A 16,293-nucleotide genomic window follows, 5' to 3' on the forward strand; every position below is an offset into this window, starting at 1 on the left:
CATTCATTAGGATTTTCTTTGTATGGAGCGCGGGAGGGTCAAAATGCGATAATGAATATAGTGTTATTCAATATCAATTTCTCAGCCATGCCCTAAGTGCACCAAAGAAGGATAGGCAGGCACACCAACAGCTGCCCTTAGTCAATGCACTACCTTTGTGGCCGGAAAAACCTTGTCACGTGTTAACGAAAAGCAACGGTAGCGCTCCTCCCTTGACAATAGTTTTTTTTGGTCTACGAGATATCGACCTATCCTGTGCAGTTGCAATTTGTCGATATCTGTTTGTTTGTCTCTAAACTGTTGCTGTATGCACATTAAATCGAGCCACGATGTCAGCAACGCTCATTCCGGCATCAACCATTCCAAGACCTTTCTGACGGTCATGTTCGGGGAGCCCTGGTTGACACCCCATGCAACTTTTTCAAAGGTGTATGTGTTTTTCTTATCAATGGTATGCTTCTGAACTTTAGTGAAAAAGAAATTTTAAATATCGTTTTAAAAGTACAGGAACAGAAGGTAAAACGTCAATTACACGTGCAAAGCTAAAATGGCGCGAAATCAATCACCAGGAAAAAAGTACGTCTTTTTTAAATTACAGGTAAAACTAAGGATTATATTAATGATGTTTAAATATATTTTTTCCAGAAACAACAACAACAAAAAAGTTTTAAAAAAGTGCTAAACTTTTTTTGCTCAGTATATTTAATGCACAGGTCAAACAGGTTTATCTATCAATGTAGTCTTATCGTTCAGTTACGTATGTCGACTTCTGTCATGTATTTCGCCGTACTGTTTTGGGTTTTCTTCCTTTTTTCAGGTAAGGCTGATATGAATTATTTTGTAGATCAGTTTTCTCTTGTGTTTTATTTCTTAAACTTTGATCCCTTCGTTATTCTCTGTGATTGTTCACATCGTTTTTTCTTCTTCTTACGATTGATAAGTTTTTGACGAAATTACATTTTATGGAAAGCGGGTATGTTTTTGATTCTTACACCCAATTTTCGGTTTGTAAGGTCATTCTGTTAGTCCATCTGTCTGCCTGACCGTTTGTAAATTCAACTGTCCTGCATGTTTCACCCGATGTTCATTGTAATAAATAAGCTCAAAGAAACAAATATTATAAAGTCAGCATGCTTCCTTGACAAATCAGAGTTGCGCCTATATGATGTATTTTTTTCCACTACCCAATATTGATAAAAAAAATGATCATTGATATCATCACTGTAAAACTATTTTTGATAGAATATATTTGGGGCTACCAAAGAGTAAAGCAGAGGTAATTGTACTACCCTTAATATAGCTTTTGTTTAGTTCATTAAGTATTTTATATCTTCATGCTTTGTTTTGATTTGGTTTTACTCGGAAAACACATTTGCATGTAGATTCTACAACTGCATTGAGTGTAATCTGAGTCTCCAATCTAGACGGACAAATTGACTACATTTGTTTTGTAATATAAATAAACAAAGAAAAATGCATTATGTTTCCTTATTCATAAAAAATAAATCTATGGAGAATTTTTGGCATGCTAAAATTAGTCCTAACAATACGTATACGCATACTTTATTAAACCAATCATTGCATCGCATAGGATATATTACATAAAATGTCTGTAAATAGACATGAATAAAGGAACGGCAATGCTACTAATGAGAGGGAATTGACTATAACAGTTTTTTTTTCTTTTTCTAAAATATGTTTAACAAATTTAAAGTCACATTGTGACATATATCTTTACATATATATATATGTTAATGAGACAACTCTCCACTCAAGTCACAATGTGAAAAAAGTAAACAATCATAGGTCAAAGCACGGACTACAACAATGAGCACAGCCAATACCTCATAGCCAGCTATAAAAGGCCCGAAATGACAAATCTAAAACAGTTCAAACGAGAAAAAACTTATAGCCTAATGTATGTACATAATAATGAACGAAAAATAAATATGTGACATAGCAACAAAGACAACCACTGAATAACAGGCTCCTGACTTGGGACCGGCACATACAGAAGGCGGTGGGGGTTAACTTCGGCTTGGTTTGGTTTGGATGTTCGAGGATCCAATAACTGATGGAAGAAAAGATTTCTGATAAAATACTGTTCTACATTTTATATAAAAGACACATACTGTGGATTCATTATTATTCGTTGGATACAAATTTTCATTGTTTTCCTGGGTACAGGTAAACCACGAAATAAAATGTTCAACGAATAACAAATTTCATATAGGCTTTGTATGCAGAGATAGGCCAAACCACGAAATCAAAAATCCACGAAAATGCAAGTTTTCCTCAATCATTTCCCACGACAATAAATGAACCCACATTAGAACAGATATTGACCTTTACTTTAAAACAAATAGCAACTAATAAAAAAGCATACATTTAAGACTAAATTATCAATCATGATAACTATAGTACTTGAAAGAAGCAAAATAAATTTGTTTTTTGTATGTTGATTTTTAAGATTAAAAAAATTTCAACTTTTTAACCAGGATCTAGCATTACTTGTCGACGCTGTTTGAATGCGATTCCATAAAAAAGATTTCATTGTCAATTGAATTCAAGGAACAATATGTAAGATACAATGCATAAAAAACTAATGGCAATAGTAGATTTTGAATTTTCAGCGATGTTTTTACAATTTTTTAATAAGTGAAAAATTGAATAATATTTGACCAATATAACGTTCGGTCTATAAATCACAGTGCTTTAAATTTTGTACTTCTAGTATTTCCTGCGTTGTATGAAGTCTGTTGTAAATAATTAACTTCTCTTTTACTCAATATTTAGAAGTTTCAAGTGAGTGTCAACTCGGATGGCAGCATTATGAGAAAACTTGTTACTGGTTTAGTACTACAGGATTAAATTGGCATTCAGCAAGGGTAGGTTAAAAATTTGATTACAAAAATGGCAAAAACGCTGACAATAAAGTATTTGATCTAACGAGATAAAGACCACACAATTATTTTTAAAATCACAAAATTAATTTCCATCAATCAATTATGAAAATGCAATGTTTGTCAGAAAACTTAATATTTCCCCTAGGTGAATGCATTCATTTCGTTTGTGGACAAAAAACTGATCAAAAGTAAGTTGAAAAAGTGGTTGGGCCTAAATTAAACATAGTCTACAAACAGATCCCTTCAAGAGGAATTTTGTGTAAGATCTGGAAGGTCCTTCCAATAATTTTCTGGCTCTTTTTTCTCATTTTGTACGTCTTCTTTGGACGTCTAACTGATACAGTTCGGATCCTTTTACTATATGTCTAGGATAAAATATTACCAGGAAGGAATCTACATCAAAACTAGACAAACTATTTACAGTTGTGTATTTGCATCGATGCATCTTGATGTGCATCTCGGAGGACTAAACTGTACTAATCCATGCTTACACAGTCGTCAATAAGTATAAAATAATTGCTTATAATTACGTCATTTAAACTTTGTTCACGCATCGTGGTAAATATAATTGAATTTGATGCGGCTGTCATAGCTACGTCTCATTATCAATCATACCACATCTGTGACTTTATCTATATTTTCGAATCAGTTCAGTACATGTACATGTGTGTTTCATTATACGTAAAAGAGGAGGGACGAAAGATACCAAAGGGACAGTCAAACTCATAAATCTAAAACAAACTGACAACGCCATGGCTAAAAATGAAAAGGACAAACAACAGCACACACGACACAACATAGAAAACTAAAGAATAAACAACACGAACCCCACCAAAAAACTAGGGGTGATATCAGGTGCTCCGGAAGGGTAAGTAGATCCTGCTCCACATGTGGCACCCGTCGTGTTGCTTATATGATAACAAATCCGGTAAATAGTCTAATTCGGTAGGTCACATTCATGAAAGGGAAGGGGATTGTAGTTACGACGTAAGGAACATATCCGATATCATTTGTGAAACGGTTATCCCATAACGGTCAACCAAGCTTCCTTGCGAGCAGCAACCCTCTATCAAGAAAATCATGATAGGAAATGCAAGCACGGGAATATCGTATCAGTTAGGAGATATATACCCCGTATGCAGGTGCTGCTGGAATGTTGCTACTTAGAAATGGAAAGTTCACAATTGGAAAGCTGAAATCATCTCTTTTGTCGTAAAGTTTTGTTTTTAACCGACCCTCATTGACAATTTCTAGATGTAAGTCAAGATATGAGGCCGACTTAACTGTATCTGTATTATCCTTTATCTCTAGCTCGATAGGATAGATGCGTTCCACATAGTCACCAAATTTTGAATTATTTAGTGAATGAACATCATCTATGTAGCGAAAAGTAGAGTTATAGGATATTGCTAACGTCTTATCTTTCTTCCTAAGAAGTTCCTGCATGAAGTCAGCCTCATAATAATAAAGAAACAAGTCGGCAAGTAGAGGGGCACAGTTTGTTCCCATTGGAATGCCGACAGTCTGTTGAAAAACACGTCCTCCGAACGTAACAAATATGTTGTCAATCAAGAAATCAAGCATCTTGATAATATCAGTTTCAGAGAATTTTTTGTTCGAATCAGAGAGATCCTTTACAAAGTAGGATTTATCCCTCCCTAAGACAAGATACGCTGGCCATTCTTTTTTACGAAGCAAAGCAATACCAACTCTTTCAATTTGTCTTTTAGTTTGGAATGTGGAATACTATTGTAAAGAGTAGAAAAGTCAAATGTTTAAATACTGTTACACGATGAAAGAGAGTTAGATTGTATGTACTCTAAAAAATCTTTGGAATTTTAAAGTAGCCACATCTGATTCACGCCCCCTCTAGAATAGGCAGTTTCACAATAACTTTGAAGCCCGTCTTTGATTGCTGATAAAATAGATGCTAATAATTTCGAAAGAGGTTTCGTGGAGCACTTGGAAGACCCAGCAATATACCGTTGTTTGTAAGGACACTTGTGTAGTTTAGGTATGCAATATATTGATGGCAGATCCAGTTCTTCATCTTTGGTTGAAATTTCAAAGGAACACAGAACAGACCTATGCTTATCCAGGATTTCCTCTTTGTTAATAGAGGGACGAAAGATACCAAAGGGACAATCAAACTCATAAATCTAAAACAAACTGACAACGCCATGGCTAAAAATGAAAAAGACAAACAGAAAAACAATAGTACACATGACACAACATAGAAAACTAAAGAATAAACAACACGAACCCCACCAAAAACTAGGGGTGATCTCAGGTGTTCCGGAAGGGTAAGCAGATCCTGTTCCACATGTGGCACCCGTCGTGTTGCTTATGTGATTACAAATCCGGTAAATAGTCTAATTCGGTAGGTCACATTCATGAAAGGGAAGGGGATTGTAGTTACGACGTAAAGAACATATCTGATATCATTTGTGAAACGGTTATTCCATAACGGTCAACCAACTCATGATGGCGTCCGTAAAATTTACGAAGGGATGATTTCAACTTCACCATTTGGAACTCTTGGTTTAATAGCTTCCTTGTGAGCAGTAACCCTCTATCAAGAAAATCATGATAGGAAATGCAAGCACGGGAATATCGTATCAATTGGGAGATATATACCCCGTATGCAGGTGCTGCTGGAATGTTGCTACTTAGAAATGCAAAGTTCACAATTGGAAAGCTGAAATCATCTCTTTTGTCGTAAAGTTTTGTTTTCAACCGACCCTCATTGTCAATTTCTAGATGTAAGTCAAGATATGAAGCCGACTTAACTGTATCTGTAGTATCCTTTATCTCCAATTCGATGGGATAGATGCGTTCCACGTAGTCACCAAATTTTGAATTGTTTAGTGAAAGAACGTCATCTATATAGCGGAAAGTAGAGTTAAAGGATATTGCTAACTTCTTATCTTTCTTCCTAAGAAGTTCCTGCATGAAGTCAGCCTCATAATAATAAAGAAACAAGTCGGCAAGTAGAGGGGCACAGTTTGTTCCCATTGGGATGCCGACAGTCTGTTGAAAAATACGTCCTCCGAACGTTACAAATATGTTGTCAATCAAGAAATCAAGCATCTTGATAATATCGGTTTCAGAGAATTTTTTGTTTGAATCAGAGTGATTCTTTACAAAGTATGATTTATCCCTCCCTAAGACAAGATACTTGTAACTACGTTGGCCATTCTTTTTCATGAAGCAAAGGAATACCAACTCTTTCAATTTGTCTTTTAGTTTGGAATGTGGAATACTTGTGTACATAGTAGAAAAGTCAAAGGTTTTAATACTGTTACAAGATGAAAGAGAGTTAGATTGTATGTACTCTAAAAGATCTTTGGAATTTTTATTTATCCACATCTGATTCGCGCCACCTCTAGAATAGGCAGTTTCACAATAACTTTGAAGCCCGTCTTTGATTGCTGATAAAATAGATGTTAATAATTTCGAAAGAGGTTTCGTGGAGCACTTGGAAGACCCAGCAATATACCGTTGTTTGTAAGGACACTTATGTAGTTTAGGTATCCAATACAGTGATGGAAGATCCAGTTCTTCATCTTTGGTTGAAATTTCAAAGGAACAAAGAACAGACCTATGATTATCCAGGATTTCCTCTTTGGTAAGTGTCGTGAGGGTATATGTTGAGTTTCCAAGTGAATTGTCTATACCTAATTCGTTTATCAAGCAATTAATGTAGTGACTTTTACAGACAAAATCGATGTTATTTGGGGCTTTGTCTGCGGGGACAACAACATATTAATCATGGAGGTCGGATAAGTATTTAGCAACATTTGGGTCTTTAAAGATTGACGTAGCATGGGCATTGATAGACCCATTCAGTTTCGTAATTCTGATTTGTATTAACGACCTCACTGCCTTAATCCATTCGGAAAGAGTGTCTACGTCTTCCTTATCGCGCTTAGTCCATTGCCTGGCATAATCCTCAACTGAGTCTTTCAAAATTTTAAAGTTGTATTTCCAATTAATGGATTTAGGCTCACGATATTTCGGACCTTTCGATAACACATTTCGTAGAGAAGTGTTATTAACAATGTTGAGGTCACCGGTAATAACGTGGCCAGCAGGATTATATGTGAATTGGGAACTAGCACAAGTGCAATCAGGAGGTTTAGACTTGAAGTCGTCAATATCGAGATCCTGCAAAACGTGTCTGTAATTGAAAATTTTAGTTGCAATAGGTTTGGTATAGGTATAAGAAATGATTGGTACAGACTGGTCTTGGAAATAAGGAGATATTTTCGATTGAACTAATTTATGATGAAGGATATTGCTTAAGTTGACGCCATCGATACCTTTGTTGGCAAAGCAAAGATTAAGAAAAAATATTTTCTCTTTTTCATCTTTGCCAATGCGGACTGGCTTGAAAAGTCTGTGACTTGCAATATCCGAAATTATAGCTGTAATTTTGTATTGGTTTGAATGAGGGTTTGTAACAGTGGATTCCAAACATAAATTGAACAGAGAATGAAGTTTTGAAAGGGGTAATCAATAAAGTTTTGTGCGAATGTGATGAATACCTAACGGCTTTTGTATAAATGGCAGCAAGTCATTAATAGATACATCATGTTTGATTGGCTAATTGCAATATTTAGTTATTCTGAAATAATCCTTCATTTCAAAATGAAAATACCATTTATGATGACACGAGCTTCCACAATAGAGTGCACAGATTAATAAAAGAAAAAAACTTTATAGAAATCGAGTTTTCATGATCGTAGCAAAAAAATTGTAATTAAAAGTTTTGACTGCTTCTTTTAGTATTTTTTAGGGTTGTTAAAGCTTTAATCGTGTGTACATTTTAGAATGATGCGCTTCCGACATGTATTTCTGTCAACGCTTTTACACCCAAATAAATTTACAAAAGGGAGCTTTCAATTCTTAATTGAATATCTTCGCCTATTCCATTCACTATCAGCGTGTTATGATATACACTATTGTGCAAGGTATTTTTATTTTATTTCTTTTAATATGCTTTCAATCTCTCCATTTACAAAAACAAAAGAGTTCATGTAGAGGCCACGGAGCGGAATTAGCTTCAGTTCAGACTGCTACAGAGAATACCTACCTCAAATATTTTGCAACTGTTTTTGGACACAGTAAGTCTTTTAAATTATGGAGGAGTATTTTAAAATAATATAAAAGTGATTATGAATAATAAATGAATTGATCCATTTTGTCATTCACTAAACTTATGAAGTGAAGACAGTGATTGGTGTGTTTATTCCGTTCATACAGATACCCTTTTGAGTTTCGTTACTCTCTTAAAATTTTCCCAACAACAACAAGATTTGACCGTAAATATTAAAGGGGCAATAAAATCCTAGTTAGGTTGACAATAATGCACTCCAATCTAAAATCAACAGTTTTCAATAAATAATGTATGTGTTTTTTCAATGATGACTACTAAACGGTATGGGGAAAATCTGGACATAACGGGAATGAAAACGGGAAACTTGTTTGTTTTTTTGATGACTTGTGTTCTAAACCAATCATGCTTTGGACATTTAAAAAAAAATCATTGTATGTTATATTTGATGATTTAGAACTTGATGTTGCCCCAAATTCTTTCTTTTTTTCCTGTGTTTATTTGAAATACAAAGCTCTACAACAACAAAAATGCGCTGAGCAACACGAACATCACCAAAATCGAGAATCAAATGTGACTGTAAACTCGGTATTTTGAAAATTTAACAACTGATTTTAAGTTGAAAATTTCCGCTCCAAACTTAATCTTAATATATCTATGCGTCAATATTAATATGTAATGGAGGTTCAATATCAAAGTCATACCTATCAGTATTTCATGTCTAAAGAGAATTTGTTATTATTTTGTATACCTCTTGTTTTATGTTCCATTCGTTCATATTGTTCCCCAAGAACACAGGTATTTATATGAAAATAAGGAGATAAGCCAATGAGACAACTATTAACCAGGAACCAAAATATCGAGGATGTACTTAACTATAGGTCACAGAACAGACTTTAACAACAATTAAAAAACATACTTTATAGTAAATAAGGGCAACAGAAGTATATCGCTGTTCGGAAGTCATAAATCGATTAAGGGTGGAAAATATATCCGGGTTACAAACTAAAACCGAGGGAAACACAACAACTATAAGAGGAAAACAACGAAATAACAGAAACACTGAAGTGCAACAAAAACAAACGAAAATGCAACATACATAATAACGAACTATTAGATAGCAAATTATAATAGTAAAACACATGTCCTTGTATTGCCAATGTCTTGGCCTTTCTGATAAATGTAAATCTAGAAAAGCACTTTGAATGCACCACATTAATTAAGATAAATTTTCGTTTTATGTATTTCCATATACTTTGATTATGTATAGATTACTGGTTAGGTGGAAATGATGAAGTTGTTGAGGGATCATGGACATGGGTAGGCACAGACGCCCCTGTAGTTTATAATGGCTGGTATCCAGGAGAACCTGAGGGGGCAAGAGCAGAAAATTGTATGGCGATTTATACGAGTGTTAATTTTAATTGGGTCGATGCTCATTGCACCAATTCGCTTAGATTTATTTGCGAAAAAACGTAAGTATTGTCTGCACTGATAGTACGTACATTGTCGGTTTATATATTTTTTTTTTATTAAAATGCTAATGAAACATATAAAGGATGAGTTTACAGTATATCTGATAGATCATAAAACCAATACGTTTTAATGATCCATCTACAAAATTAGTAAACGTGAACAGGAATAGAACAATTTAAGTATTTTTTATTTAATCTTCGTACATTTCATAGTTAGTGTTCATCTACAGTAATCAGTTATCTCTAAAACTAAATTTTTACAATGGGCCGACTTCAAGGTCGCCCTATAAATGCACACTATGGAGCGAAAGTTAATGTACTAAACTTTCTGCACACATTACAGTACAACAATAAACCTTTTATACTTTTAAACTGCATTATCTTCACTTTTGTTAATGTAGGTATCAATTGTTCTATAAAGTGAAATGTGATATACTCATGTTTCAAGGAATTTGTTTTTGAATGAATTTTAACCATTTTTTTTTTAGATATCCGGAATCGGGACCAGGACATGGCGTTGGAAAATAGAAATTTTTAATAAAAACACTGTGCCTTCCATCTTGATTTTATTTTATTTTTGACAAGGTCATACATTTTAAATTCAATGGGTAGAAATTTTACCCTTTTTAACCATTATGTCTGAGAGCGGGACTATTTTTCGGTTTTTGATAGAGTTATACAGTCTTCAATCTAAGCCCTACATAGGGTAAATTTCATATCTTCTCTCAATTATAAAACGGTTAAGTAGATATATGAATCTGTCATCAACAACTGATTAGGGACAGATAATATTACTTAACAAACAGATGTTAAAAACAAAAGCTGAGCGTGTAAATTTTTGATAACCACTCAAGTACAGAAATAACCAGGTAAATGGTAAGTACTATTTTTTCAATTTTTACATCATCTGACATGAACCTATGAAATATTAAAAAGAAAACGCAATGTTTTAAGAATACTATAGGTTTTAATAAGTCATGATTTTTGATAGGAGCTGTAGTTGCATTTTATATATATGCACTGGAAATTAAGATCATCAGGATAATTGAATCTTAATGATACAATGTCAAAGATATACTGATGTGATATATATTTAACTGGCAATTGAATATTTTACTGCATAAGAATGACATGATAGTGTAATAAGATTTAATTTGGATATTCAGATACTTTTATTCTTAACTAATTTTTGACAAAATGACACATTTTCAATATCCACCGCTCTCAAAGTTCTGCAAAAGATGTGAAAACGGTCTTGAAACTACAGAAAAAAATAAAGCTTAAATGATGAAGTTTCTTTTTTTATCAAAACATCACCGTAGTATTAGAACATTTTTAATTATAATAGTAAAATACAACAGCTTAACAAATATAAAAAAGACGATGTGGTATGATTGCCAATGAGACAATAAACTCTACACAAGACACCAAAATGACAGAGAAATTAACAACTATACATAGGGCACCGTACGGCCTTCAACAATGAGCAAAGCACATACCTCATTGCCGATATATTTAAAAGTTGTAGTTAATAAAATATTTTGAGAGCTCAACCCCATCGTCTAATTGATTGATTGATTGTTATTTGCTTGCTTACTGTTCAGTGGATTTTACTAACACTGTGGAAACAGCAGTAAAGTTATCAAAAATCAATACAAACATATGGATTTATAGTAGAATACTAAGATCATACTTTCATAAAATAGTAAATTTCTGTAATTCTGTTCACAATTTTAATCTATTATGTACCGGTACTACAGAAAATTTTTCATTTACTCTAGCTATTTACACTATCAAAATTCATGCTTTTCTTTGCAAAATACATAGTTATGTACATTCTAAACTTAGACATCAATTTTCCCCTTTATCAGGAACAAGATTTCAAAAATGAAAGATCTTTACCAGTTCAAAGAAGAAGAAATAGATGAACCTTTGGTTTATTTTGACGACTTTTATGAATTTATAAGGGAAAGACAAACACCTGATGATAAAAAACTGCACAAGCACAATGTGTTAAGGGAGTTTAAAGGTCACAAAGAGGGAATCAAAGACCTTACTCATGGCAAAGCAGTGACAACAACATCAGTATCTAAGTTTATTTTTAATCATTTTGATGACTACAAGGTATGCAAAGAAATTGGCACTGATACAAGCAAATGCTTCTTTTCTGAGAAAAACAAAGATTAACACCAAAACACTGCTAGATTTGTACAAGTCTGTTGCTGAAGTTGATCTCAACTGTTTTAATGACCCAGAATTTAGAGATGTATATGTTCCTACACTAGCAATTAATTACAGATTCCTGTTTATTGATCAGGAATGGGATAAAATTATATTGTTTAAAACTCATTATTGTAATTATTTGGCGAAAGAGAAAGACAATTTTGAAACCAAAGTCAAACGGAAAAGGGAATTGCTTGACTATCTTAAAGTAATATATGAAATCAGTAAAACATGGACAAACAACACAGGAGCTACAATTAAGCATAGAATTAGCAGACAGAAAGCATTTAAAATTACACAGAATAAAGAGGTGCATGGGAGGCAAAGTCATTTTCCAGTTGTAATTGAATCTCAGCTGATGAAAAACTTGGACTTTCTGTGGCCAGATTCTGTAATAAATGTAGCATGTGTAGATACATCCATGTCCAAACTATCAAATGCATTAACAATTATACTATCATGCATAGAAGTTATTGAACCAAAAGATATTAGTAAGCATGTTTCTCGATTCCTAAATACAAGCCACAATGTCAATGTCAGTAAAATTGTGTTTCTTTCACAAGATTCATTGCCAAATTATACACAAGAAAACAATGACACAGCACGTTTTCATTTGAGAGATGATATTTTCATGGGAAAGCTTACAGAATCTGTTCTCCACATAGAAACACCAGTACAAGTGGACGTTATAGAAACAAACACCTACAAATGCGATGTGTGCCACACAACTTCCCTGCCAAAACCACGCAGTATTAAGGAATTCTCCATTGTGCAAGAGTGGTATCTTGATGTTCCTTTAGATGTTCAAATTCTATTTCAAACCTTCATCAATAAAATGTCTGTTCGAAAATCAAAACACAATGATGAAATATTGACAACGGCACGGACTGAATGATGCAATGCTAAATACATTTAACAGGACTTATATTGGCATTTTACAACAAGCCAACACTGACGAGCTGGCAATGCATTTAAAAGTATCACCTCCGTATTTTCTATTACAAACAGTACAGGTATATCTACCAGTCTGATTCAAGCAGAGCGAAAAATCAAGGAAAGAACAGTAAACGAATTATGCTATTACAATACATATTTAAAGCGTTATCCACTAAGATATGAGACACAGGACGGTGAACTTGAAAATTTAGTCATTTTGCAGGAGTGTCATCTGATATTGATGATGGATAATTTAGTAATACTGATAACCTATTCCGACCCAATCCCTGGAGAAAATAGGACAGGACAAGTTTTTACCCTGCCACTTACTCTCCAAGGCCTTCCAAAAGACAATGTCATAACTGAAAAATGGCACCTTGAAAATTGCAACCAAACAGACAGATGTCTCTACAAGAATACAACCACACTGACAAAGAATGATTTTGATTTATCACTGATTTCATCGAAACCCGACGAAAAAGAAGTGTGGGATAGGTTTAGTCAAGTCCTTACAGGGTATATTTCACTGTGGAAAAGACTTAGAGAAAGTAAGCATATGTTTTACAAATAAAGATGAAAAAGAAATGAACAGATTCAACAGAAATATGTTTTCATCTCTTTTTACTCTTCTTACATATCTAATGATAACATGATAACAATGAAGTTATTTTCTTTTCTATTTTGTATATATTTTCTTTTTGATCCTCTTCAAAACAGACAACAAATGCAATATAGAAAGACTTTCAGTAGCTAATGTGTTGCAGCATTGTTGCAAATAGACATACTATTAGCTGAAATACACAATAAATATGAAAATTATCTTATCTACCATGTCTACAATAACAACAACAACAACAATAACAGGAAAACAAAAACTGAAAAGGGCCAAGCATCAATTATAAGGGATAACATGCAAACAACACCATGATTAGGCGTAAAACAAAACACCAAATAACAAATTATGGTTTACCAAAAAACAAAACACTTAAAAATAATAATAGTAAATCAGACATCTTCATGATCTTAGAGCGTAAGCAATGTCTCCTCCTCAAAGGTTTTCCAGCATTGTTTTGCGGTCATATTAAATCTGGTTATAAGTTATATTGAATGATAAGTCATGAACAACAATTAGAATAACAATAGATACAGAGTATTACTGGTAATGTACCGTATATTTACTTCAAATTGTCATTATATACTTAAAGGATAATTGTTACAGATAAGAAACTTTTTTTTTAATTTAGTGGATCTACATAGAAGAATTAAACTAAAACAACAAGTTAAAATGAAATCTTATGTATTGCCTTTTCATAGAATTTTTTTTATTACAATATAATAATTTGCATTTTTGTCAGCAATAGGGTATTTCTAAATCTTTGGAAACATCTTTAGTATTGGTTGGGTATTTATTTCAATTGTTCATTTACATTAAGATGTTTTTATACTTAATATGAATGTAATATGTGTTGCTGGACAATAAGGACATTAAATTACGCAATCAATCAATTTTTTATTTTGACCTTTTTATTTACAGAAAAATATGGTTTATCATAATTGTTAACTTTTTATGCCATATATATATATATATCTTTATTAGATTATGTATAATAATTCAATTACATTGTTTGTTCCTGTTGCAATATATATTTGTATATCTAGTTATAATTTACATGTACATTAAAGATATAAAAAATATTTCAATCAAACATGAAAGTGGTTGTTAACTTCTCTATTAAATGACTATTTTCTTCTTCAGCTTCAAACAATTATACCTTTCTTTATATAAACTAAACACATAATTATTCAAATAGGACACAATACTCTCTCAACACTTAAGGATCAGTGCTGTGTATTTATTGTGTATTTACTATTAAATCATTTATCCAACAATTATCACATCAAAATCAGGTTAACAAAACATGTTTCTGTTAACTTACAAATTTTAATTGAAATGACAGTTTAATTTGTATTTATGGTATTTCCTAAGTGATGCAGATGATAAGGCCAACATCATTTTGATGTGTTTTCTCGAACGTAGATGCTGGACTGTATAGGACATTTACTCAATGATACATTTGACTTTTCGTACCACGATATCACATCGGGACACACAATTTAATTTCTCATCTATAAATCACACGGGGAACATTTCCCCACAGCCATGAAATCTTGTTCAATATAAAATAGATTCCATATACAAATACAAATACAAATATTTTATTGGCACAAACACAATTACAATAATTGGCAAAGGCCCATATTACAGTGCATTACAACAATGAATACAGCATACAGTTACTAGTATTTAAATATGTTATAATTAAGAAGCTAAAATCTCGTTTCTATACATCAGACATTTATATATATAAGAACTAGTCACTTTCAGGACTTTTAAAGAATTACTATTAATACATCTATTAATATTTAGCTGATTTTCACTACAACATGTAGGAAGTATATTTAATATCTTATTTTCAAAGTTAAATCTATAGTTTGAAAAAATTTCACATTTCAGTAAAAAGTGATTTTCATCTTCTACCTCACCTGATTTACATACATTACAAACTCGTTCGTCAGTGGCTAAACCTAAATATCGCCCCTTTTCAATAGCAAGATTGTGTGCACTCAATCTAATTTTACACAGAGATGACCTTTCTAATCTATTACTTAGAACATCAACATAAGAACTACGCTGCTTTGAATTATGAAATTGTTGATAAAATTTTAGTTTTGATGAATCATGAATTTTTGATGATTGATCCTGTGTGCACTGATCAATCACTCGTTGTTTAATACTTGGTAGATATTGTTTAATAGAAAAGTTTCCCCCAGCTAGGTTTGAAAATCCTAGATTGTTAAAAATAGAATAAAGTTTCTTTGTCCAGGGGTTATTTTTTTCAGTTGCCAGAAAAACTTTGGATATAAGTGTGTTTTCAGACCTTAAAATATGATCATAAAACTTAATACAAGAAAATGATATTTTTGAGCATAACGGTAGCCTGCAAAGTTCAGCTCTACAAGCAGCATTAATTGCTTTACAATGAACACCTAGAATTTCTTTTATGAATTTCATATGGAATTTTTCCAAAATGGAATTGTCTCCCGAATTATCAAAAACACCCCAAATCTCACTACAATATAGCAATATGGGGCTTACTAATGAATCAAATAATTTTTCTAAAAGTTTACAAGGATTATCCAATCCAATTGTTTTCTTAATCTTAAAACATGCTTTCCTAGCTTTTTCCATTAGTAAGGATACAGCCAAGTTAAAGTTGCCATTACACTTTAACATTATTCCCAAGTAGCAATATTTGGAGACAGTTTGTATGACATTATCATTATAGAAAAACTCATTTAGATATGTTTTACCATTAGAGTTAAATACTAAAACCTTTGATTTTTGAACATTAACCTGTAGCTTCCAATTTGAGCAATATGTACTAAGAGTATTGAGACTGGCTTGCAAACCAGTTTTGCTTTCTGATAGTAATACAATATCATCAGCATATAATAAACAATTTACAGACAAATCACCAACGCTAACTGGTTCACAGCTACCATTGAATAAATCTTTTACAACATCATCAATAAAAATATTAAAAAGTGTGGGGCTTAAAACATCCCCTTGTTTAAC

At 32.7% G+C, this 16,293-nt stretch overlaps 1 protein-coding gene across 1 annotated transcript; it reads left to right on the plus strand.

Annotated features, from left to right (window-relative positions):
• The first annotated feature begins 711 nt into the window (after nt 1–711).
• Nucleotides 712–10,470, plus strand: LOC139523112 (perlucin-like protein). Its single transcript, XM_071316893.1, has 5 exons — nt 712–817; nt 2,797–2,888; nt 7,939–8,032; nt 9,293–9,497; nt 9,986–10,470. The coding sequence occupies exons 1-5, from the start codon at nt 760–762 to the stop codon at nt 10,023–10,025; spliced, it is 489 nt and encodes a 162-aa protein (XP_071172994.1). The 5' UTR covers nt 712–759; the 3' UTR covers nt 10,026–10,470.
• Nucleotides 10,471–16,293: the final 5,823 nt, after the last annotated feature.

Source organism: Mytilus edulis, chromosome 5 (genome assembly GCF_963676685.1).
Source record: "Mytilus edulis chromosome 5, xbMytEdul2.2, whole genome shotgun sequence".
NCBI lineage: Eukaryota > Metazoa > Mollusca > Bivalvia > Mytilida > Mytilidae > Mytilus > Mytilus edulis.